Here is a 26,501-nt window from a genome sequence, read left to right as displayed (position 1 = left end):
GCTGAATGACATGCAAATCAACTTTTATGTAATGTCTTTTTTTTCTGGATTTTTGCTTTATATTCTGTCTCTCTGCATTAAAATCAAATGGCCAAATAATGAGGGACTGTTCACAAACTGGATCAAATAACTATTACCCTCAGTATAAGGCCTCCTGCTTCTCTTAAACCATCTGCTTCTCCTACTACACGACGGGGGAGTTTTTCAGGTTTTTCACTGGAATGAGGCCCGTGGTTCTTGCGTGATGCCTATCGGGGACGTGATGTAACAAGTGAGGCAGGGCGCCACCTCCCGATTCTGACATACCAGAGCACGCTCATTACGCAACACTCCAAATATCCAATCGGCAAAGAAGTCTGCCGGTCTCAGTCTGCGTGCAGCTGCCGCTCAGAAAGGCGAAGAAGGCATGTCGTACACTAAGTTTGTAGCACCCTTGGTCAGGGCAAACTCCGGCAGCATCCGAAAACTGCGGATTTCGCCTGCGAGATGCCGCTCAACAGTCGCATCCACCAAAACTCGAGAAGAGAAGGAGCAGCAGCAGCAGAAGACGAATGGCTGCACCGTGGTAGAGGCTGCGCCGGTTGAACTCATCAGCCAGTCTAGAAAAGCTACCAAAGCTCCGCTGAGTAAAACCCACATCGACTTCGAAAACACACAGGAAGCCTATAAGAGCAAAGGTAATATTGAGCTGCTCCGGAGTCTGTTGGTCTTCAAGCTGTGTACGTTTGACATCCTGGTTGACAAGAACAAAGAGGTGAGTTGACGGGACTGATCGGCCCGATAACGCATCCTCTGTTAACCCTACACACACGTGCGTTCAGATCAGCACCAAACCGGTGCACCGCTTTACCAAAGCTCAATGAACTCTCCGCGTTGGCGCGCTATGAATGTGTTTCCGCTTTTGACTCGCCGAGGTGAAAATGAAAAAGGGGCTGTAAACCACTCAGGCAGAGTAACCTGTTGTTTTTCTTGTCCCTGTCATGTTTTCAGCTGATGGATCTGAGCAGGAAGCTGCTTGGACAGTGGATGTTTGAGAAGCTGATGAAGATGACCTTCTATGGGCAGTTTGTGGCAGGGGAAGACCACAACTCCATCAAACCGTTAATTCGGAAAAATGAGGCCTTTGGTGTGGGGGCAGTTTTGGACTACAGCGTGGAAGAAGACCTGACACAAGAGGAAGCGGAGAAGAAGGAGATGGAGTGAGTAGCAAATACACACGTAGGCTGATTTCTCCTTAAGGACTGTGGTGCACACAACTTTGCAAATGCCATATAAGATAAGAGATAAGATAAACCTTGATATATGTGTGTGTCAGATGAGATTTAGTGAGCTGCATACCCAGGATTGTTCAGCTCACTAAATCCATAAAAGCCAGCTGAGTCAAGTTTATTTTGTATGGCACAACATCACATGGTGTCATCACAAGTGTGTAACTGCACCACATCATAAAAACCCAGAGAAATCAGAAAACTGTGGAAGAGAGGTCCTCTCCATTACTTGTCTCCATGTGTGGCTGTAATAGGAGCCGCACACTAGAAGAGCAGCTCCAGGACTGAAAAAAAATCACAGTAATGGATATTTTAGCAGTGTTAGTACAACAAGTTCATTAAAAGACTGAGAAACTGTAGTACGTGTATTACCTGATTTGTATTGATATCTTTAATAGTGAATTAAATGAGTAATTTGACTGTTAGTTTCCACAGAAGTATTTAGGTCTATGTCTCCATGCATATAGCTCATGTTTTAGAGCCTCTCCTCTCATTTTGCCTCTTCTCTTCGGCACATTAACTAACCATATGCACATATGAAAAAATGTAGTTGTGATATTTGAAATGCTCTTGGTTAACCATTGCCTGTGTCTCTGTACTAAGTTGTCCCTCTGGAAATTATCACTTAAGTTCAAGTTATGTGTCCTACTTGAGTGTCAAAACTATTCCTCTGGGCTGCACTTTGATATCAGTGTCCTCTTATCTTATCACCTCACAGACGGCTTCTGTTAGGCTTTTTATCAAAGCAGTGCCAGTCATAACATGTAATGCTTTATAATCAAAACCTAATTTGTTTGTGTTATTCTCAGGCAGTTCAACAGTGCTTGTCCTCTATTGGCTCGCTAAGACAGGCCTCCCTGCTCTGATTGGTTGAGCCAGTTTTTCAGAGATGGGATGGGCATCATTGAAAGGCCTCATGGGTTGCCATGAGAGTTGCTTTCAGGAGGCACATTAAGGCACACTAGCAAGTGTTACACGATATTCTGTGATTTAAAATACCCACAGTGCTCTACTTAGGACTATCCCAACACACACAAACAGACACAGGAGGAACTAAACTGCTTTTTCTGATAAAGACCAATGATGCCTCATCATGCTAACTAACAGATGCTAACACTAAGGATATTTCCTCTGTACTTTTTTTTTTTTTTACAAGTTCTAAAAAAAAATCTGTTAGTTAATTTAAAAAATCAATCAAAAATCTAGTTTTGATTTTTATTTTGGTTAACTAAAATGTTCTTTCAAATCAAGTTTTAGTTTTTAGTTTAGTTTTAGTTCACCTTGGCTATTTGCCTTTGTTCCCCAATGCGTCTCTCACGTCGCAACATAACTTGAAAAGCAGGTCATTGTCACGGTTGCATAAGATTTCATTGTGACTGTTAAAAGAACGAAACAGTGCTTTTTATCATCATGTCATCTGTCTTTTTGAAACTTTTCAGACTTTCCGCTATTCATTGTCTTATTACTGTTAGTATGCTGTGTTATAAAAGTTGCTATTGATCTGACTGAAAGAAACAAAGATGAGACAAATTTTCTGTTGCCTTATTTTTTTTTTACTGTTCTAATGACATTTTTTTTTTTTTACAGTTCATGTGTTTCTGAGGCAGAGAAAGAAAGTCCAGGTATGTGTGTCAGTAAAAAACAAAACTAACAAACTTTATTTTATTTTTTATTTTATTTTGCATACGTCTCTGACTAAAGAACTGCTGTGGAGTAAGCTGACAAGGCTGAGCTGCTGACTAGTCAGCTGCTTCAGCTGTTCGGTGGTTTAGTATGCATAGTTATGCATCCACGTAGTCTAGTCAGGATGTTACTGGTTATAACTGGATCTTGTGGGGGCTGAAATGTCAAGTTCAACAGACACTGCGGGGTGAAGCTGGGTAGTGTTTAAGGGGTTGATATTTAATGTGTTTGTGTATCATTTACCTGTTGGCAATCACTCTGAGACAAACTTATTTTATACTTACTTCAAATCAGTCTTTGTGGGAGCTGAATTAAAAGTGCTAATGTGTTACATGCACATTGATTTGCAACCAGAGTGGCTAGTTTTAAATGAATAAAGTAAAGCTTGTTTTTGATATCTATTGTGCTCTCAGTAATTGTAACAAACTTAAAAAAATGCCCCCCTTTAGGATGGAATTCCTTCTGATGAAAATCCATTCACGTTGTAGGATAAATGATAGCAGTAAAACTGCTCCTCTTAAATCAAATGCAATCAGTTAAGGCAGCATTATAGCCATCGTGTTACTTCAGGGCTCTCGGATTCGTCGGAGCTCTCCAATGACCATCCCGGATTTTCCACTGCCTCCTTTTCCTCCCTCGGTTTTCACAAACACATTTGTCTCTATTACAGTTACATCATCTGCAAAGCTTAAAAATAAAACACATGCACCTCCAGGATTTTATGCAAGAGGTATCTTGCATGCTATCTAGGTCCCGAATAAAGCTGACTTCTTTGGGGGCAGTCACTGATGCAAGAGTAAAGAAATCATGATTTCTAATTTCTAATCTTCTGGTCAATATTATTTTTATATGTAAGTATGTGTGTGTGTTAGAATTACATTGTCTAGCCCTATGAGTAGTTCAAATTCCTAATTAAATATTTATTGGTAACTTGAACAAATTTATCATTTTATTAAGGCATTTTTTAAAATACATATAGTTGTTATTAATTGTTGCATGTGTGACGATGTTCATGCAAACTTTCGTTCAGATTGGGCCACCTGTTAAGGAAGAGCTTGGGTACATACAGGCATTATGAGCAAGGGAAATGGTTATTGGTTATTGGTCAGCCAGGTTTTCAGAATCTATTTCACAAATTTTTTAGCAAGTTATCAAGAAGACACCACTTTTCTCTGCACTGCATTCTCTATATCTGTGATGCTCCACTGCTACATGTGCTCCACACATGAGCTATATAATACTGTGTACGTAACAAATAAAAATTTGAATTTGAATTTAATAACAACAATCCTAAATTCCCTCAAAAATCTTGTTCTTATTTGCACATATAGGACAAAATATGCACTGGATACCTTTGATAGACCATTATAGTTGCATAGTAATGATGTGTTGTTTAGGCTCTAAATCTCCTTTGTATGTGAATTGATTATTAATCGTCGGGATATCAAAATCTTGGTGAACTTGAGGGTTTTTTTTCATGCAACAAGCCACTAAAGTTGCGTCTCACTTCAGGTGCGGATCATCGTGAGAAGAAGTACAAGGCCCATCGTCAGTTTGGAGACAGGCGCGGGGGAGTTATCAGTGCACGAACTTACTTCTATGCAGATGAGGCCAAATGTGATATGCAAATGGAGACATTCATAAACTGCATTAAAGCTTCTGGTAAGTAGTACAACTGCTGGTCAAGCACAGTTTGGGTTCATTTTAATAGTGTAAAACATAAATACTTAAAAAGTAATTTAACGAAGTAGATTATTTATTTAAAGAAAAAAATCTAATAAAAAAAAAGTGACATGAGGTTTGTTGTTTCCTCTCAGGTGGAGCTTCTAATGATGGATTTTCTGCTATCAAAATGACTGCACTGGGTCGTCCACAGTTCCTTGTAAGATTAACGTTTTTCATTCATTCATTGTTAACTGAAACGTAGTGTCGCAGGGTTTAGACTTAAGTCTTAAATGACCTTAATTTAGCAAAGAAATGTAGCAGAAGAACTAGTCTGACTACAGGAGGAAATCGTTTTCTTTTTACTTGATCACTTCAAAGTTTTGATCAGTAAAAAAAGTAGTTTTTACATCTCAGTGTCAAAGATTAAAAGATAGTTAAACTGTTTGATTTTTGTCTGTAAACAAACTACTCTTGTGGTCAGTTAACCCCATTACAAACCCTCGGATAAAACTACTGCTGTTACTTGATAATTAATATGTTGCCCTCTGTTCAAACAGCTCCAGTTTTCCGAAGTCCTGGTTAAATGGAGACGGTTTTTTAACTTCCTGTCGGCGCAACAGGGAAAATCTCAAATGACGGTTTTAGAACAGAAACTGGAGCTGGAGCAGCTCAAGGTGATATGCAAGTTTATGCTCAAATGATGTCTTCATGTCATTTTTTTTTTTAGTTATTTTTAAGGTGTTCCAACCTTTATGGTTCTCAATAATGAACTGAGGTGTACTCTCATTGTAGGAAAGTTTGACTGAGCTGGGTGTTGGAGCCAAAGATGACATAGAGAATTGGTTTACTGGAGAGAAGCTGGGCCTGTCTGGGTAGGACAGTCACTCATTTGTTTACAATTAATCTCCTTTAACTGCACCTTACTAATTCTTCATCCAAGTTATTTCTAGTTTTACCTTTATTCAGCTTTTTCTCTTTTGGCTTTATATTCTCATGTCTTACTTCTAGAACAATTGATCTGTTGGACTGGAACAGTTTAATAAACGACACAACAAAGATTTCAAATCTGCTTATGGTGCCAAACCTTCAGGTGAGTCATCATCACATGACGTTTTAGTGGTTTGGAGGTGGGAGAAAAAACGACTGGATTTCAGCTGTTTGGTTTGAATGATCACAGGTATTGCTTCATCTCTTCGCTGTTTCTTATTCCCTGTGCAATACACAGATAAGCTGTTACCAGGCACTCCATGTTTGTTCAGCCATTTCCACTGAAGTGGAAAAAATTATCATGCTTGACTGAACGCAAACATAAAACACCCTTTGCCTTAATGCCTTCCCTACTACCTTTTGTTCAAAACCTTTACTGGCCTTACTAAAAAGAGAATCGGCTGTTTAATTCAGGCCAACTGCAAAGAATCTGCGGTGGGATTTTAGGAGAGCATCAAGTTAGTTACAGTTAAGATAATATGAACTTAGTAAAGGTAATCTATGCTATTTTATGTCTACTGTTGATAACAGAAATACAACTGTGTTCGACAATCAAATGTCTCTCCCTTTTTTGTACTTGTTCTGCTATTAATCTTGTTATTTCTTCTCAGTTGTGGCCTCCTTTGGTCACTTGTTGTCTTATCTCTCCATTTTCACTGTGTCACAGCATTACCTTCCACATTTTAGAAGCTTATAAAGCCAACAAATCCAAACTTTGGAGGCTTTTAAAGGCCAATGAAAAAGATGACTACCTTTTTCTGTTAATTATTATGAACTTTTAAAGTAGATAAAATGCTTCTTGTACATGGCTTTTCTAATTTATGATTTATCTATAGCTATGTTGTTAAATTTATGGTGTAATAAACGATTTAAAATGAGGAATAAAACTAGAAAAATGAAGTGCCAACAACAGCAACAGCTGTGTTTCTCACCTTGTCATAAAGTCTTTATTGCTTTGTGGCAACAAGTTAAATTGCCAACCTGGGGGAACATTATGCCTTCCCACCACAAGCAAAAACATTTTAATGCATTAGAATAGCATGTTTTGGGACTTGTTTTGGGAAGTGCTCATTTCGCATTGGCCATGTAGCCAGTATAATTGAGGGAAGCTGACAAATATAGGAAACGTTTCTGGCACCGATGTTGAACTCTTTCCTGCCAGTCACATGGAGATAAAATTTACGGCTTTATATTAATCATAAAGTCGATTAATATCTTTTTGTTTTGGTTGCATAGACCGGCCATCTGGAGCCTTTGCTGAATATATTTACCGAAGAAGAAGAGAGGCAGATGAAGAGAATGCTGCAGAGAGTGGATATTCTGGCCAAGGTGAGGACACTAAGCAACCTGTACCTGCAAATAGTGTGGGCAACAATATAAGGATAGGACACGGTTTTATATGGTGCTTCATATTTTACTCTCTAATTGTTTTTGTGCACTCCAGCATGCTGTAGAGAACGGGGTGAGGCTAATGGTGGATGCCGAGCAGACGTACTTCCAACCAGCTATCAGTCGCCTGACCCTGGAAATGCAGAGGAAATTCAACAGAGAAAAGCCAGTCATTTTCAACACCTACCAGTGTTACCTCAAGGTGAAACTGCAGTTTTCTCAATGAAGCTGAACTCGACTGATAAACTAGTGTGTGTCGTGATGATTGTTGCTACTTACTAACCTATCGAAGCACACAGAGTATACCGATAGTGTTTTTATTTTGCAGTATTTCTTTAAATATGCTTTAACAATGCTTTATTAGTTAAAGCAATGTTTTATAAGAAACAGGAAGTTTCTTTGCCAGAGTGCTTTCCAAACTGTGGCACATCAGTTTGTTTATTACACAAAAATTAGTCCCAAATCTGCCAATACTACTGCCAGTTTCTCCCTCAATAATCTGTCCATAAGTAATGAGGTGAAATGTATTTATATCTCAGCATCCAAAATCAAAATCTGTAAACTGGGTCTTAAGCAGTGTCCACAGATCTTAAGTCCAGTGGGAACAACTTCAACAGCTCCACAACCTCAGAAATACATAATTTCCTTGAGTCCTTAGCCTGGACCGAGGTACCACCAGAAAAATGTTTGTACTTCATGAAAATGTTTTATCTCTCATCCAAGCGGCTTCTTCATTCCTAAAACCAAATGGTGGAGAGTGCCAGTTGTATAATCCCTAGTGTGGGTTGTCGTTTAAGATTATTAATCATGTGCCTCATCACATGAAACAAGGTCTGAGAAATACTTTTCTTTCCAAGCTTATTGCACTACCGTGACCTGGATGACTGAGAACCTACACAGATAGTGGCACCTGACCACAGAGAGTGCTGAAAGTGATCACCACAATCTTCATCTGAACTCTAAACTTTATGTGCAGTGTAAAGAGAACAAACAGGATCTGATAATTATGACACTTTTCTTGTGATTGTAGTGATGAGGAAGATATAACTACAAGTTAAGAGCTCTCCACATTTTTTCCTTAAATGATATGGCTTTTTATATATATTAAAAAAACAAAAGATATTTTGTGCACATTAATCATGCAATTTTGCATCTACCGATGTTACAATTAGCATAATTGTGGTTATTTTATGCTAGGTTTGGATGCCCTTTTAAGTTTGTGTTGTTAACGGCATTTAGGAAGCCTACGACAACGTGACCTTGGATGTTGAGCTGTCTCGGCGGGAGGGTTGGTACTTTGGTGCCAAACTCGTTCGCGGAGCCTACATGTACCAAGAGAGAGCCAGGGCGAAGGAAATTGGATATGAGGATCCAATAAACCCAGACTATGAGGCCACTAACAGGATGTATCATAAGTAAGTCTTGAATTTTTATCAAGCCGCTTGGTGATTCTGCTAGAAATTGCATAAATCCTAACCATCTGTTCCACTGTTTGTTTAGGTGTTTGGAGTATGTGCTGGAGGAGATTGAACACAGCAGGAAAGCAAATGTCATGGTTGCAACTCACAATGAGGACACAGTGAAGTTCACCCTCGATAAGTACGTTTTGTCCTTGAGCACTTTACATGTGCAGAGACAAAACTCAGATTTAGTTTGAGCATGTACAAATACCCTAAAGCTTTCATTTCTGAAGGATTAACCCTAACAGTCTGAACTCATACTTGTATAACTGCTCAAAGTGAAATATTCCTTGTAAAGCCTCCAAAGCAGCTGTAGGGTTAACAGAGAGTGGTGGGATAGTATGTTCCACATCTGATTATGTAACAGTCCTTTAAAATGTGTTTCTCTGTTTTTTTTTTTTGTTTTTTTTCCAGGATGAATGAAATGGGCCTGTCACCCACTGAGAATAAAGTTTACTTTGGACAGCTGCTGGGGATGTGTGACCAGATCAGCTTCCCACTAGGTATGTTACACTCAGCACTAAAGTAAACTGCATGCTGCGAAATCACCGAGGCACATGTCATGTAGGCGTGTGGTCATGTGGTCAAAGACGTACCACTGAAGTGTTGTTCCCAGTGATGTCAATGCTACGATATCCAGGCAGTCACTGACCTTGTCTGAGGTCATGTTGACAGCAAACACTTTGTGTTGCCAGTGCCCTTCACTTAGTGTTAGAAAATGTCACGCTTGTCCTGTCATAGTAGTCTGAGGAGAAGTTTAATGCTACTCTTATTCCTGTGAATGATATTAATCATTGTACAAACACAACATAACATTTATCATCCAGGTTCTTTAACAGCTGCTTCAACTTTATATTTTTAGACTGTTGCTGTTTAAGTCATTTGTTTGATTTTGCAGATGATTAATCCCTCAATACAAAGGAGATATCTATATCTGAGAAACTCACTAAAAGAGGAGTCAGACCTCGGTGTCACTTAACACTCTCAGGCTCAAATTAAACTGCTTGTTGCTCATGCACTGGGTAAAACTGGTTGCAAAAAAAAGGTGCTGCACTAAAAAGCTTCCACTAATTGCTTGGATTGCCTGTGGTTTTTATTTATGTCTACTAAAACTCTCCAACTAGTAGCTGAGTGGTAGTTAAAAGCCTAGCAAAAATGTAAAAGGTTCGCCTTCAAAGTAAAAGTTTTCAAAAGGTAAAGCTTTTATTTTACTTTACGATGGTTTCAGTTCAGCTCGGAAAACAGCTGGCCAGTATTTTTAGACAAGTCCTTCACTTTCAGGCAAATAACGAATGTCACTGACTGCACTCTAGACCTGTGTGGCTCGGCTTGTAGCATTTATTTTCCTCCAGCCTCCAGCTTTCACTCACAATCAGTCGGGGGGATGGTCTCTAAGCCAGTGTGACTAGGGCCTTATTCACTTGATCCTACATTGTCCCATGATTGTTAGTGGTCAAGTGTCTGCAGAACCTCAATTTATTAGTTTTATTGCAATTTAAAAGTGATTTATTAGGAATTTGATTTATAGTTTCTTCCGCACCATTCGTTACTTCACCTTTTTTCACTGAACATTAACACTCCCCATACCTCCCCCTACGTTGGTTAGCGGAACAGTCGAGCACACAACAGGACTTTGGCTCATCTGTGTGCTCACAACTTGAAATATTCTGGTTTAAACTGGGGTCTTGCATGATTTCACAGGACTCTTACTTCAACTATTGTGAAACAGGCACAGTTGGACATCACGTAGATTGTGAACTTAAAGACCGTTTAATGTCCAGTCTGACTACACGAGTCATTTGTGTTCCCACATGCACCTCTGTCAGGTGTTGTCTGGAAAGCTCAGGACTTCAGTGCATGTGTGAATACAACTTGGTACCCTCTGTTTGTTCACTTCATTCGCGATTGTTAACTTAATGTATTCTTGTATTATAAGCAGAATGTATCGACTGCATGCTGTTATACACCATATTCACACATGGTGGTGACTGTGAACACTGAATCTCCTTCTCTTATCTGAAAACAGGCCAAGCAGGTTTTCCAGTCTACAAATACGTTCCATACGGCCCTGTCAATGAAGTAATCCCCTACCTGTCCCGCCGTGCTCAAGAGAACCGCGGGATCATGAAGAGATCCCAGAGAGAGAGGAGCCTGCTGTGGAAGGAGCTGAGGCGCAGACTGCTGGCTGGTCAGATTATCTACAAGCCTGTTTACTAAATCACATTTGCAGACAATATGCAAAATATTTCTGGGCATTCCACCCTTCTTGGTGTACCTCTGTGTTAGCTGCTCTTTGTAGCTGGGACTTGTCTTTCCTGGTTCACTAGAGGACAGAGCAAAGACTGTTTTTCAGCTTTACTGACAAATATTTTAAATATATAAGTATTCATGCAATACAGTAGTGCTGAAATATTGCAGCAGAAGATGTTAGGTCACATTAAAATGTGATTTTAGTATTTGTTTAACTTTTAAACTGGCCTTGATAATTCTTAAAATCAGCATACATCTAAAAACTTTTTAAAAATAACTTAATGTGTGTGTATTTCTAAATGGTGGTCTTCCCTGATAGACTACATTGAATTATTCAGTGGAAGATAAGAAATTAGGTTTGAATGCCAAAGTTGGCCTACTTGTGTGCATAAAAGCCATCCTGTGCTTTTAAAAATTGTACTCTTTGCATGTTGTGGTAAGTATTGTGTTGAGTTAAAAGATACAAGTGCCTTATGGTTATTTTTTTCTTACTGTACACCACTCCAAAGGGTAAACCTTTTTAATTAGGGATTATGTGTGAAAACATAATTACTTTGCATTATAGCAACTTTAATTGTATTAAAACTGCATACATCTGTAGTCACGTTTGTGGTTTTTAATCATAATCAGTTCTATAAAATTGTAAACAATAGATTTTGCATCCCGGGAAAGATGATCCCTGTTTCAGTCTCTCATGTCCACTCCACAAAAGAGGAACGGCAGATCAAATGGAATTATTGCTGCAGATGCCTGCAGGCGAGATAACTACCTAGTCTTTTGAAGCACATGTTTGCAGGAGCAAACCTTCATTTCGCCTCTGATAAAACAAACAGCAAACAGAGAGACTCGGTGTGATCCATTTGAGGAGTTATTAATGTTTTGATGCTTCAGTTGTTGACATCTGCCAGATGGCCTAAATTTCACAATCGGTGAAATCGACGGCATGCTCTGATCCATGAACGGTGACAGATGTTCAAAGCAGAAACACGGGGACTGTTGTGACCTATGTTTCAAAATGTTAAAAAAAATCATGCCGTAGATAATTTAGCAGTTTTTAGGTAGCTTTCATTCAAGTACTACAAGAACAATTGCACTATTATATAATATAAGCTGTGGGCGAGGTGAAATGGCATGTGGCTTTTGTGATCATGGAGAAGAATTTTACAAAGAGGTGTTGTTGTGAGCATCTTTGAATGATTTGTGTTACCTTTAATTTGTCACCCATACAGTTTATTGTATATGTAGATGTCAATTTCTGATGAGAGATGTTGTCTTGTGTCTTCTCTTTTATTTTCTTGTTTTATTTCGTCATCACTGCTGTATCAAGATATTATGTACTTGTGTAAATATATGTAAATAAATAAAATAGTTAATTTTAAAGAAAAAGAACAAGAAATGTTTGTTTGTTTTTTCTTATTCAGACTGCAAATGTTTATGGTGGTCCCAAAGACTGACATAATTCAGTTCAATTCTCAAATCACTTTTTTTCTATAACACCAATTCACAGCAGTTTGCTTAAGGTGCTTTATACTATAAGGTAAAGACCCTACAAATTTAGAAAGAAACTCCAACATTCAGATAACCCCCTACGAACAAGCACTTTGTGACACTGGGAGGGAAAACCTCATTTTTTGCAGGAACAAACCTCTGGGAGAACCATGCTTAAGGAGGGGCAGCCATGTGCCATGATCGTTGGGATTGAGGAGAAAGGGAAGAGAGCAGAGAGAGAGACAGGACAAAAGACAATGGGAGACAGAGCTTTTAATAAATACTGCTGATTAAATACAATAGCGGTGTGTAAACGGAGAGTGGAAAGAGATGGGTAAAGAAAATGCTTGGTGCATCATGGTAAGCTCCTGAGCAGCCTAGGCCTATTGCAGTGTAATTAAGGAAGGGTTTATGGTCACCTGATCCAGTCCTAACTATAACCTTTATCAAAAAGGAAAGCTTAATGTCTAATTTTAAAGTGGGTTACACGACATATTTATTAGATATTTCAGATTTTACATAAAGATCTTTTTTAGAACCATGAGCAATAACCTTTATGTCTTAAAGATATACCTGTGTTCATCTGGGTTCGTGGGCAGATAAAGCTGTGTGTCATCTGCATAGCAATGAAATGTCTTCTAAAAATACTTCCTAAGGGAAGCATGTATAAAGTGAAGACCAAAAAAAGTACTGGTCCCAGCACAGAACTCAGAGCTAAATTTTGTGTGGGAGGAAGATTCTCCATTTACATGAACAAATTTGAATCTATCAGACATGTGATTCAAATCACTGCATGGTAATTCTAATCTCTGTAGTTAAATACCGTGGACAACAGTAGCTACACTAAGGTCTAACAGGACAAACAGTGATGAGTCTACAGCCAGAGACTATAAGAAAACTATTTGTAACGTTCGCACCTTCTGCACTGCGATGTAGTCTAAATCCTGACTGAAACTGTTCAAATAAACCGCTGCTATGCAAATGATCAGTTAACTGTTTGATAATTACTCTTAGAAATCAGTCTATAATTAGCTAAGACAGCTGGATCAAATAACAGCTTTTTACTAAGTAATGTTTTAAAATCTGTCACCTTAAAAACTTGTGGAAATAAAAGAAGAATGACTATTTTAAGCTCCTGCCTCAGGCATTCCTACGTTTATCCAGTCTAAGCTGGTATAGGTTCAACCCTGCTCTTATTTTTTAGTGAAATACTCTGGATCACCCTCTGACGTATTCTGATGTCAGTGACATCAGCCGTAGCTGTTGCCACATAGGAGTGGGCTCCCTCTGCTAAGTTGATGTGACCTACTGGAACAGATAATTCAGTAAACTGCAACAGCAGCTGAGCCAACACCTGTGCCCAAGTATCTAGGGACAGAAGAAAAACAGTCAGTAAGCACAGCACACACGGCTATATCCAAACTGTACCATGTCTAACCTGAGCGCCAACATTCTATATTGTAAGTGTAAAGATAATGAATGATAGTAAGATTTGTGTTCTCAGGAGTCCAAACTGCATCCATGAACATTTGTGCAAGCTTTGAAACAGTATATCCTAGCTACATATATTCTAGACTGTGGATAGTAAATAACATGTGTACTAATAAAGTGTGTATGTGGTCACAGAGAACTGACTTGACATAAAAATCTTAATATATAGCTTAGTATAAAAAGAAAATGCTTTGTGACTTAACCAGTGCTCGTGTGACTGGACCAACAAGTTCTCTTAAACAGCATTAAGGTGTTTACTTTTTACTTTACCAGCTACTGCCTTTGGTTGGATACGATGGTTAAATGCAGGAAATTTACTTAAACTGGTTAGTACTAATTACTGCATTTACTTATTATAAACTGCTAAATAATATTTGGCTAATACAGTCTGTTTCAGACTTTAAAAAATAATTTGAGAAAACCTGGCAAAGAGGTAATAATGTGACTGGAGCTAGCACAGAGTTTAGTACACTTCTATAATACAGTTATAGTTATGCACCTCCTCTTATATTTGGAAGTTTCATCAATGCACTATCATCAAAGCCATAACATATTTACCATAACATATACTTGTACATATACACATGAATTGAACACATTTTAGAGCAACGTCTTTTTAGCTTGATAGGTTATTTATGACAACAGTTATACAGAGGTGTGTCCTTCAGGTCCAGGCTACTTTGCATACCTGCCCCTGTGGGAGGAGAATTCCTCTTCCTCTTTATCCAGCAGCCAATAAGATACCACTTCTAGGATGGACAAATGCGATTTCAAGGTCTAGAAGGGAGCCTAACCTCACCCTAACACCTCTAATGCTGTCATCTTCAGGTAAGTCAGACTCTCACTCTCTGTTTTGCTAGAAAAACTCCAACACCATTTACACGCAGGCTGAAAGTCTTAACTCGACTTACTTATTCGCTACTTGGTGACACACACTCAGCAAATACTCTCATACCTGGGTTGCTATCACAAGCAATATTTAGTCAGTACAAAAGAGCCAGAGTCACATGACACCACTTCTGCCTTTATCTGGAATGTTTATCTGGCCAATCAGAGGTGAGCATCTTTCCCGTGTCGATAACAGAAGTGCAGTAGAAACGTGATGTCCAGTCATTTTTCACTTCACATGAGATGTTTTCTTCGAGCACGATGCTGTTACAGCAAAGACTGATCTGTTTCTCTTCTCTGCTGTTTGTTGAAGAGGAAATTATAAAACCATAAACATGTGTTTAGTGTCAACATAGGGGCTGTATGTTTCATTTGAACGATGCAGCAATTTTCTCTCTTATCTCCTTAGTCTGTACCTCCCTCCTTGTTTATCATATGGACATTGTTTTAACCTTTTCCCCTTGACAGATTAAAACATAGGAATTGCATGTATGTTTATAAGTCGTTATTCATTACTGTTGCCATAAAAAATGAAAATGGAGGTAATTAGTAGGGTTTTGTGCAAGATGTTCCTGCCACAAATGCATACTTGGGCTGTTCATTGATTTGTCTGGCGCTTGTGAGAGCAGCAGTTAAACAGTAAAATCAAATGAAGTATGTAAATTCAGAGCCGTGTTTGCCTTTCGCCTCTATACTCGCCTCTATACTCGTGTAACCTCTGATTTCATTTTCAGGTTTCTTCTCGGTTCACATAATGTCAGGCATCAAAGCAACTAAATGCAAGGCTCTGTTACGAGTTCTGATTCCATGGGTTTTATTGACCAACGTCATGGTGGTGCTGTACTGCTTAAGAAACCCAAACCAAGTGAAACTCAGGTAAATATTTCAAAGGAAATCATTATTTTGTTCACAAAAGATAAGAGATATGATAAGATAAACTCGGTAAACTGACTTATTGGATATATTTACAGCGACTCCCAAGAAGACACGTGTCCCCTCGGTGTGGCAAAATTACAAAACAAAAGTTTGATCAAGCAGACTCACTCAGAAGAGTGCTCACCCAAAGTGAATGTCATGTTTATGAAGACGCATAAAACAGCTAGCAGCACCATCCTCAATATCCTCTTCAGGTTTGGAGAAAAGCACAAGCTCAGGTTTGCATTTCCTGATGGGCGCAATGACTTCTTCTACCCATCGCCGTTCCTGTGCTCCCAGGTGAAGGACTACAAACCTGGAGAATGTTTCAACATCGTTTGCAACCACATGCGCTTTGATCATCAAGAAGTGTCCAAGCTCCTGCCTCCAGACAGTGTGTACGTCACCATCTTGCGTGACCCGGTGGATCTTTTTGAATCTTCCTTCCATTACTACCACAAAGCAGTTCCCCTTACGTGGAGGATCAGAGGTGAAAACAAGCTGGCAGAGTTTCTGAACAACCCTTGGGCCTTTTACAGTCCAGAGGCTTTCAACTCATTCTATCTAAAAAATCTGCTCTTTTTTGACTTTGGTTTGGATAACAACCTCAAGGCTGATGATCCTCGCGTCATGACAGAAATTAAGAACTTATCAAGACGTTTTCATCTGGTCCTCATTGCAGAATATTTCGAGGAGTCTCTTATTCTGCTGAAGGATTTGCTCTGTTGGACAATGGAGGACATCCTGTACTTTAAGCTTAATGCTCGCAAGAGCTCATCCGTGTCTCATTTGGATGCTGAGATGAGAGCCAAAGCTCTACAGTGGAATGGGGCAGACTGGAAACTCTATCAGTATTTTAATGGTACCTTCTGGGCCAGAGTCGAGGCATATGGGAGAGAAAGAATGAAGCAGGAAGTAGAGGAGCTGAGGCGAAGAAATGCTGAGATGAAGGACATCTGTATTGAAGGCGGAGGTGCGGTTGAAGCGCAGAAGATTCAGAACAGGCGTTTCCTGCCCTGGCAGCCGGTTGGAGAGAGTTCCATCCTGGGTTACAACATTAAGAAAGATGTTGATCCGAGATTCAGGACAGTCTGTGAAAAAATGCTCACACCTGAAATACAATACTTATCCGAGCTGGGTGTAAGCCTGTGGCTCACAAGACTGTGGGGTTGGTTAAAAGATGCTATCTACTGACAGCTGAGCCATAGCCTACTGGTTTTAACAAGCGAATTGAGTAAAAATACTAATGTAGTGAATGTTCGTGTGTTATGCTCATCTCCTAACAAATGTTTTCACCTTATTTATTTTTAAACATTTTCAGGTTTTAATAATAAATTCTTACTGGCAGTTCATTGTCACGTGAAAATATGCCTATTTGAACTGTAAACACAGTAATGTCACATTTTGTGCACGTGTTATGGAATATATTCAGAGAAAGGCCAAAACATTGGTTATGTGTATCTCAAATAATACTCAACAAATACTGTGCTAGTGTGTTAGTGGCAATGTGTTTATGTTTTCTTTTTAACATTAGGTTTAGGCTTAAACAGGCTGGCTACTTACAAAACCAGCATTCCTGTTATAATGTGTTTATATGTTTGTTTTCTAATACATTTGTTTCAAGCTATGTAACAGCTCACCTACCCCTGGTATTGGTGTTTTGTTAAGCACATGGTAATCGAGCCATTAGTGAGTCATGAGCGATACCTGGATTCTTGCAGGTGGAAGTATGAGGCAGTGATAGTGTGCCCTCCACTGGCCTGGGACTCAAATGCAGCTGTGTGGAATGTATTTGAATGGCTGAGGCCTTTCTCCAACCCTCTCAATAGTTTACACCAGTTGTCTTCATCAATAACATGGTTGGACACGCGCACCTATCTATTAATCTTCAGTTCAGGCAGATGAAGTCATTGGTGACTCAGCTGATTAATGTGTTTAAATAAAGAGCTGTTGTATTTTGCCAAAATTTGCCTCTTTGGCATTTCAAGACTGAGAAGGTTTTAGTTAGTGACTTTTAATTTCTTCACTTGGTAGCTGCTGGCAGATGCACTGACACTTGGAGAGTACACAAACTCCAGTGATACATGGACCTCCTTGCACTGGATAAATTTAAGAGCATAATCACTTTTTATGTCCATGGAGAAGTTCTGCACAGGTTTGGCTCCCTGAGAATGATAGTGATATGGAGAGCATGTTGTCAGAATCTGGAGCTTAGATGCACCTCCCCTGCATTGTGAAAATATGAATCACGTTTTTGCTTAAGGATGATTTCTTATACATGTGCTTGCAGCAGAGCTAAGACAGTGTTTTTGCAACTGTTTTTGTATTTTGTTTTAGTTTAGTTTCCATTTGTTGTGATAGTGGGTGCTTGTTTAGTTATTGAGTTTGATAAGATTAAGTGTTACTTCTAATTATTACAACTGATAAGTTTAAGTTTTACAGTACAAATAACACTAACATCCCATCACTTACTGTCACTTGTTGACTTGGCAAGGTTGTTTGAACTGCCGAGGTTTGAAACAAAAATACATGTTTATGTTATTTAGTTAGCACAAAATCTTGTGTGTGTATAAATTTTCCAGAACTAAAACATTTTTTACACCTGCTTTTAGTTTGTAGTCAGGCAAACTGTAAAAAGCAACAGCAGAAAGCTTGTGACGGGTGTGTTTGAGTATCAGTCATTACCTACTGTGTATCAGCCAATGAATGTAACTGATACAATCTAGCAGCCTGAAAATCATTTACCTTTTGGTGATGTGAATGTTATTTTTGTTACATGAACTTGACCCAGTTTTACTGTAATGCAGTGAGTGTGGCCATAGTGGTCAATTGGTCCAAATATTTTTGTGGTTATGTGGCAGTTTGCCTCATTTAACTGGGTGCCTTTTCTGCTTGTGTTTCCCCCTCTGCAATTTCCTTCCCTGCTTAACAATATAATAAAGTAGAAGTGCTTCAAATTGCTGAAAGACAGAATTCTGCTCTTGTATAACTTCCACAAGAAAATTATGGAATTAATAGTTTTTCTTTCGGTGATCAGTCTTTTAATGCAGGTTTAACAGAGTGCATGAATAGGGGTTCATTCACATTCACCCATAAAAGCACAAGATCCAAGACCAGGAAGACACACACATTGACCTTTTGAGGGGCCTAGTGCTGGTCCTAAGCCTGGAACAGTGGGAGGGTTGGAACAGGAAGGGTTTCCAGTATAAAATCTATGCCACCCTCCATTAAGATATTAAGACTTGTACATTCATTGAAGGGGATATTACAAAATTGTTAAGCATTGACAAATGACTTCAGAACTCTTAGCTGAAAACCCCATAGCAACTCAACTTCTGCAAATATATACTAGACAACGTCTTTTCCCCATTAAACAGACACCTTGTGTGTGCTTCTGTGTGGATTTTCTTCAAGACCTTCAGTTTTTCTTGTCATCAAATAATGTCAGATTAATGCTGCCTCTGTAACCCCACACAAGAGAGACTGCCTCAACAATACACTTTGCTGGTTAAATACAGGTTGAAAAAAAATGTTTTCTTCAAGAACTGATGCCAACAAAAGTAGAAATCACTTGCTTAAAAGTTTGCAAACATGCAGTTGACACGAGTTCTCTCCTAGATACTAGAAATAACTACATGGTGAAAGGACATAGAAACTTTTTAAAGATATTCAACGTGATAAACCAAGACGCTTAAGTATGTTAGACAAATACATGTTTAATTTAACAATTTACAATCAGTGAGGAAAACAAAGGCGTTACAATTAACATCAAGGAAGGAGACGAAGCGACAGGAACCACTGCTCCATCTTCACGCAGCCGCCGATAGCCTGGGCATGACTTTGAGCACATTGTCCATGTTGAATTGATTCAGGTGTGGAGCCCATGAAGAATGGATAATGGAAATGTGACAACATATGCCATCGAGCCTTATAGAACCCCAGCCAGTGTCCCATTATTCTTCTTTGTTTTCATAGTTGTGCTTAATATGTTTCCACAGTTTCTGCAATAAAACACATGCAATGTAACGTTAGAGTTTTCAGACAACTGATGGGCATTGCTAAACGAAGAAGTTGTCAAAAGACCAGAACGCTCGACTTAGCGGGCAAGTTAGCTCGGCTAACGCTAGCGCCGCTTCGCCCTCTGCGTACAAGGTCAGGTGCTTTAAAAGCTCAAAACACGCACTCACCCCGCGATTCATTTGCTCAAAGATCGCATCTCCACCTTGGTCAAATACTCGTTCAAAGAGGACAGCTCCAACCATGATGGTTACAGCGAACGTAGATGTCCTCCTGAAGAGAAGATTGTAGACAGACTTAGCCAACGCCATGTCGACGGTTCAGTACTCACTGCGCAGGAACGGATGTGCTAGCGCGAAACTTCCGCTTTAGCTTGGTGGCCGGATGCTAATAAACAGATACCCGGTACCTTTTGTTAGGACAACGCCTTTGCCACCTAGATTGTAGCCAGCATGCTATAATCTCGTCGGGGATAAATATTTGAGGTATGGTTTGCTGTGCGGTTTTGGGCTTGAGAGTGTGATTAGTATGCACGTGTTTCGTCTCAGTGCTTCTTCAATTATGCTTCGTAGTTTCAGACTTAAAAAACAAACAAAAACAAAACAGATAGCAACTAAATAAATGGTCGCGGGCGTTTGTGTCAGTAGATGTGCTGTTGGTCCCAGTTTGTCGTGTAAGGACTTTTATTCCCAAGCATTTTTAACCCTGGCTTGCACACGTGAACGTATATGAACATTTTGCTGTAAACGTCTTCTTATTCTTCCGGCTGCTCTCTTTAGTGGTGGGCCACCGCTCCTTCAAGACACCCATGAATCTTTTCTTTGGTTTCCTCTTTTCCTTATGCCTGCGAGCTACATATTCAACATCTTTTGTCCATAATATCCACTATCCCCCATTTGCAATTATCCAAAACATCTCAGCCTTGCCTCTCTAACTTTGTCTCCAAACTGAGCTGTCCCGCTGATGTACTCATTTCTAATCCTGTCTATTCTGGTCACTCCCAGTCAAGATTTTCAGCATCTCCAGCTCCACCTCCTGTTTTTCTTTCTTTTTACCATCTCCAAACCATAGATCTCACTGCAATCTTGTAAACCTTCTCTTTCACTCTTTCACCCTGAAACTCATCTCCGTTCACTCCAACCTGCCTGCACTCTCTTCTTCACCTCTCTTGTGCACTGTCTGTTGCTTTGGATGATTGACCCTGGGTCATCTGCCTCCACTACCTCTACTATTTGCATCTTCACTGTTACGCCTGTCTCCCTTTTCACTCACACACCTCTCCAGGGTTTCTTACATATGTACTTGCTCATATTTTTGTTATAATCTAATAGATGTGGGCACAGTGGTCAGTTGTTCCTTACTGATGTAGGTTTTCTTAGTTAAAGTCACCCTAACCATGGTATAGAAACTATTCACATATTCTTTTACTCTATATTTTCAGAACAGTTTTGATTTTGTTTACTATTTACTGTCTTTCAGGTGTTTAAAGGTGATATTGCAATACTCCGAACACAACTTTGACCATGGGGAAGAGGTACTACTGTGACTACTGCGACCGGTCCTTTCAGGACAACATGCATAACAGAAAAAAGCATCTGAATGGTGTTCAGCATCACCGAGCAAAAAAAGCTTGGTTTGACAATTTTAGAGGTGAGAGTAGCAGTTATTTCTGAGACCAGGGTTTTCATATCCATGAAAATCTGTAGTTGAAAAATGATGCATTGCTTTTTCATAATATGTGATTAACTGTGTATGATAACCAGCATTTTCTCTTCACAGACTCTGCAGCTATTCTGAATGATGAGCAAGAAAAGAAGCCCTGCAGGAAGTTTCTCCAAAAAGGTATCAGAATGACCTGTAATTCTCTACTGACAAATACAAGCAATAGCAAAGTTGCTTTATTTAGTGCTACTTATACTAACTCTAGATTACAACACCATGGCCAGCAGTAACGGTGTGAGGAATGTTGGAGCCACTTTGACCAGTGTTTATCTTTTCTCTAGCATATTCTAGGATGTCCTTCTTTCTTCTGAAATACTGAAATAAATTGTTACTTCTAGGCAGGACTATTTGAATTCCTTATTATTCGAAAGGATCCCTGAAAAGTCTTCCAAAAAGTTTCAGTGAGCGTACTAACAGTGCTGTCATCTTCCTCCCACCCTCGACCTGTTGCAGGAGATAGCTTCCCTTCCAATATCTTGGGTGTGACTGTGAAAAAATGGAAGCCAAGATCGTGTTTAAACCTGATAACAAGGCTGTCGGGGGTTTCTCCCAATTATTATATTGTTTTTACTCTACAAAGTAAAGCACTTTGATCATATTTTTGTGAATTGATTTAGTATCAGTAAAAATGAATTTAAATTTGGAATTTCTTTCTCTCTGTTTTTTAGGAATTTGTGATTTTGGCTCCAACTGCAGGTTTTCTCATATGACAGAAGAAGAGCTATTTAACTTACAAAGACAGGTGGAAGGTAAGCTGTGAACAGAAGATGGTGCTGTTTACCTTGTGATACGCTTTACAGGACCCTGAAGCAAAGCAAGCATCATATACAGATCATTTCAAATGGAAAGATATTTTTCTAATCAAAGTAAAAACATTTACTTGAACTTTTAGCTTTGTATTACAATTGTTAAATATATAATACTGGAGAATACTGTGTTCTCTTTTCAACCTCACTCCCTATAGCAGTGGAAAGCATCTTCTTGTGTGCCCACTAATACCCCGTCTAAGACACATAAATCACTTCAAGAAAACGGTGTCTGTCCCCTGGCTCTATACCAGCGTCCTTGTTTTCTTCCACGTGAAGATCATTAGAGCGAACTTAAACCTAATTTATCACGTTACTTTAAATCTTTGCGGCCGTCTTATATACCAAAATAGTGTTTCTCACTCTCCGACGTCTCACTGGTGATTAAGATCATTGGACTGAATCCCACCGCCGTGGACCAGATTATAACACCGGCCCAGACCCGAATTTAACGTCCTGGGGCTCTCTCCTCGTCCAAGAGGGCTGTGCACAGGCTTCGGTGCTGGCTCCCCACGGCGTCAGGAATCAGTGCTGGATCCTGGAACAGAGTCACAGATAACAGTTCTGATATTTTCTGATCCGGCTACGAAGGACCAAATAGATGTTAGGGAAAATATTATAAAACACTTCTTCAGTAAAGACTTCAGAGAAGAGAAACACAGACAGTTTTACTTGTTGCTTAGCAAGGGCAGCTCTGAGCTCTCGCACGAGAGTGAGGGCTCAGGGACTCGCGCTCAGAGACTGCCCCGGTCTTTATTTTATAGTTCCTGTGTGTGTGTGTGTGTGTGTGTGTGTGTGTGTGTGTGTGTGTGTGTGTGTGTGTGTGTGTGTGTGTGTGTGTGTGTTGCTGATCAAAGGGTCATAAAGCACAAAAGGTACATCCTTGGTCAGGAGAAGGGTGACCCCCCCCTCACCCTGGATAACACAGTGAGGAAGTCCTGCAGTTCATCTAAATGTAAAGAAGCACTTAAACTAAAACAGACATAGCTACGTTAATCCTACCGTAAAACAATAAAACAAGGTACGAGCTCTTTCCCATGCTCCCAGGATGTGGGGGTGAACCAAGCCTGCTGAAAATCACACATCCTGTCACTACACAATTGATTATATGCCTCTAAGCATACATGGTTAAACATTTCCTAATACAAATAACTACATGCAGTATTCTACCACATGCAAACTTATATCACTAAAAGATTATACTGACTACTAAATACAATTTTCCATTGACATAGACTTTAGAGTATGCAATCTGAGAATGATCTGTAACATCCATTATGAGATACAGAGTACCGTAAGGTTCGAAAGAGAGTGTCCATTCACCAGAGTAACACCGGTTCTCTGAAAGCTGAGTGCGGTATCTCACTGCACTGCCGTATTTGCAAGGGCACGTGGAAGAAGTACCTTGAAAATGTCTGGTGGGGCTATCATAAAGGGTGTTGGGGAGCCCATGTTGGTTTGTCTTAGTTGGATGTGGTGGTGGAGGAGCTTCTATGATTGGCCATGCCAGAAAGCACTCGCCGTTGTGAGATGACTGACTGTTTTCAGAGAACCGGGGTTACTGAATTAAAACCACAAAGACCAGCAGTTAAACATTCTCTGGAAAAAAAATAGTTCAAAGAAACTGCTAGTAAAGAAAGACAAGTACTACTTGTTGAGCACATTTCCTACAGATGAGTGTGTAAACTGCTATATGCTGAGTTGAATGAGCTATTTCCTTTTCTCAGATGAAAGACAACACAGAGAGGACTCTGAGGACAGAATTATGCCTGGACGAAGTATAGAAGAATGGCTCTCGAGAAGGGAAAAGAAGAGAGCTGCCCTCGGTAGTAAAGGGTATGTACCTTCATTTTTGTTTTAACACTCATTCTACATGGCTCGCATGACAAATTTTACTCCTGTTGATTATGAATTCACCTATTCTATTATTTATTTCTACAGAGATCTAAAAACCGAGGAAGACAGTGAGGAAAGTCAAGCAGAAAATGGCATACTTCAGCAGCTCCTCTCCATTCTTGACCTACCGCCCTCACTTCAACCCCCTCCTCCAGGCGGGTGGAAAATCAACATGAACACTGAGTGGGGTTGAGTGACATTCGCTTTGAGGGTTCAGATGACTGTTAAGCCAATACCTAACATTAATAAAAGGAGGAATAGTTCAGAAAACCAATATTATTTTAGTTTTTTAAGGATTTTCAACATGAAAGGAAGATTTCACTTGTTGTTTGTTGCTGTTTTTCGTTTGAATAATAAATTTACTTCTCTTAGATGAGTAAAGTATTTGCATATATTTCAAAACAAAATCTGAGATGAACAGTAACTGTACAACATTGGGGTAATTGATGCAGTTTTTGCACTGATAAGTCACAGAGCGGCCTTAAAGTGAGACTCCTCTGAGGAGTTACATTTGATATGATGTGGGCCCAAAGGGAATGAATGATTGCCGAGCAGATGGAAACCTTTTTTTTTTTTTTTTTTTTTTTTTGCATGGTTTTAATTCTGTGCTGCATCATGGGGGATTCCTTGATCTCCATCCATCCATCCATTCGCGTCCGCTTATCCTTTTCAGGGTCGCAGGGGGCGCTGGAGCCTATCCCAGCTGTCATAGGGCAAGAGGCGGGGTACACCCTGGACAGGTCACCAGTCTGTCGCAGGGCTAACACACAGAGACAGACAACCATTCGCACTCACATTCACTCGCACATTCACACCTATGATCTTGATCTCATGACTTCATTTTTATTACTAACCCAGCCACTAGAAAACACAATTTAATTTTCAAAATGATATGTGAAGTGAAACACTGGATTGGATCTTATAATGAAACTTTTATTAGTCAGAAAGTTGGTTAATTTATTTCTTAGTAAGCATCGTGCAAATCCCTTGGATTTGTGACTAATATATTTCTAATTGTCTTTGTTTTTTTTTTTTTGTTTTTTGTTTTTAAAAAAACCCTCAAGTATTTAATATTCTTTGCTCAGATTATGCTGAAATGTACAGTAGTCACTCATCCTTCACAACACCTGCCTAATATTGTGTAGGTCTCCCTTGTGCTTGAAGGCTACCACTGGATGCTATTAGGGAAACGGTGGCGGTGACAAGGTTAGGGATGTGGCATCTTGCTTTTGCCTGGCTGCTTGCAGGTTGACCATCCCCTATGCATCACATGTATGCTTGTTAAACATGCACATGTGTTGTTGGCAGACTGGACTCAGAGGTGTCCAGGTCCCTAACCTTGCACAGGTCCTCTATGCAGTGTGCTGTGGTGTCTGGCACAGGGATATTGCAGATCCTTTGACTCAGTTGAGGTGTTGGGTGGGGATTCCGTGGATCAGGCTTGTTTCACCTAAAGATGCTCTATCTCATTATTGTTGTTTTTAAGGAATCCTCTTTGGTTTGTGTCATTTGTGTTATTTCAATGAAATACAGTCAATTCAAAAAACATTTTCTTTGGATTTACTTAAGGCAAGTGGTTCCATCCAAGTGAGAAATTCTTAAGAAATACAAAACAGGGTGTTGAATGGCAATGGGACAAATGACCAAAGTAAACTTAAACTGTTTCTTAGGAGTTAACACAGTTGTGTGGAAACATTTGACATAACTTTCTCAATGACATCAGATATAAGTGTAGGAGACTGAGATATACAGAGTTGACAGTCCTGGGAAATTGCCATCTGTGAAGTTGTTTTTCTTAACCATTGAAAGACTTCTGTCATCATGCACTTTAGTTGTCTTTTGTGATCTTTTTATGCCTTTTGGTGCTGCTGAGCCGACCAGTCTATTTATTCTGTTTTAGAATGAATCAGATTGTAGATTTGGACACTTGTAGTTTTTGCTATATCTTTGATCAATTTATAGTGAAAACAAAATACACTGAAAACATATATTAAACACTTGGAAGAAACTTCAGATATTATGTCCATTTCATTTGTTATTAATTAACATGGGAACAGGCCTCACCTGGTCAGTCAACTGTCCAATTATTTTTAAGCATCTTAATATCAGGAACTACATGTAAATATGGCTGTAACTCCTTAACTGATGCAACAAAGCGGAAACTCTCCACTTCAATCACATCTTGATTCTTAGCTTACAATACTCAAAACTACAAAAATCGTGTCCAACAAGTTAAGAACTTGTAACTGTATGTCACTCGGTATCCTTTTCTCCCACTGGTGGTTATTTGTCTCACCTCAGATTTGGAAAAGAGTTTAACTCTCGCCCCACAGCTTCACCTCAGTAAAGGTTACCATGTCTGGATGTCATTGACATTCCAGTCCTTTTGCTATATTGCTGCTTGTCTTATCCAGTGTGGACACTCCTGTGTTGTTCTAAATCACATTATTGATAGTTGTTGGCGGGACCAAGCAACAAAACAATTTGCCAAGAAAAAAGCAGTGAAAAAGGGGCTGATTATAAGGAAACATGGCAACTGTTCTCCCTCGAATGTGAAGCGGCTGAAAACGAGATAA

The 26,501-nt window shown here is 39.5% G+C and overlaps 4 protein-coding genes across 4 annotated transcripts; 3 read left to right on the top strand and 1 right to left on the bottom strand.

Annotated features, from left to right (window-relative positions):
• Nucleotides 1-335: 335 nt before the first annotated feature.
• prodha (proline dehydrogenase (oxidase) 1a) lies at nt 336-12,098 on the top strand. Its single transcript, XM_085279569.1, has 14 exons — nt 336-754; nt 991-1,199; nt 2,856-2,890; nt 4,464-4,613; nt 4,769-4,833; nt 5,174-5,290; nt 5,409-5,488; nt 5,625-5,706; nt 6,840-6,932; nt 7,048-7,194; nt 8,232-8,407; nt 8,493-8,591; nt 8,867-8,955; nt 10,479-12,098. The coding sequence occupies exons 1-14, from the start codon at nt 407-409 to the stop codon at nt 10,667-10,669; spliced, it is 1,881 nt and encodes a 626-aa protein (XP_085135695.1). The 5' UTR covers nt 336-406; the 3' UTR covers nt 10,670-12,098.
• Nucleotides 12,099-15,323: 3,225 nt separating this feature from the next.
• Nucleotides 15,324-18,325, top strand: gal3st1b (galactose-3-O-sulfotransferase 1b). Its single transcript, XM_085279562.1, has 2 exons — nt 15,324-15,445; nt 15,541-18,325. The coding sequence occupies exons 1-2, from the start codon at nt 15,324-15,326 to the stop codon at nt 16,676-16,678; spliced, it is 1,260 nt and encodes a 419-aa protein (XP_085135688.1). The 3' UTR covers nt 16,679-18,325.
• Nucleotides 18,326-19,180: 855 nt separating this feature from the next.
• uqcr10 (ubiquinol-cytochrome c reductase, complex III subunit X) lies at nt 19,181-19,812 on the bottom strand. Its single transcript, XM_085279567.1, has 2 exons — nt 19,672-19,812; nt 19,181-19,485 (listed from the first exon to the last, which is right to left on the bottom strand). The coding sequence occupies exons 1-2, from the start codon at nt 19,810-19,812 to the stop codon at nt 19,438-19,440; spliced, it is 189 nt and encodes a 62-aa protein (XP_085135693.1). The 3' UTR covers nt 19,181-19,437.
• Nucleotides 19,813-19,859: 47 nt separating this feature from the next.
• zmat5 (zinc finger, matrin-type 5) lies at nt 19,860-24,306 on the top strand. Its single transcript, XM_085279565.1, has 6 exons — nt 19,860-19,986; nt 20,981-21,151; nt 21,281-21,343; nt 21,892-21,972; nt 23,757-23,865; nt 23,971-24,306. The coding sequence occupies exons 2-6, from the start codon at nt 21,025-21,027 to the stop codon at nt 24,116-24,118; spliced, it is 528 nt and encodes a 175-aa protein (XP_085135691.1). The 5' UTR covers nt 19,860-19,986; nt 20,981-21,024; the 3' UTR covers nt 24,119-24,306.
• The last annotated feature ends 2,195 nt before the right edge of the window (nt 24,307-26,501 follow it).

This window comes from Mchenga conophoros, linkage group LG7 (assembly GCF_057382185.1).
Source record: "Mchenga conophoros isolate Kocher_MC1m ecotype Shallow Benthic linkage group LG7, M_conophoros_male_GT1.1, whole genome shotgun sequence".
Taxonomy (NCBI): domain Eukaryota; kingdom Metazoa; phylum Chordata; class Actinopteri; order Cichliformes; family Cichlidae; genus Mchenga; species Mchenga conophoros.
This window is presented reverse-complemented; position numbering and strand designations above follow the sequence as displayed.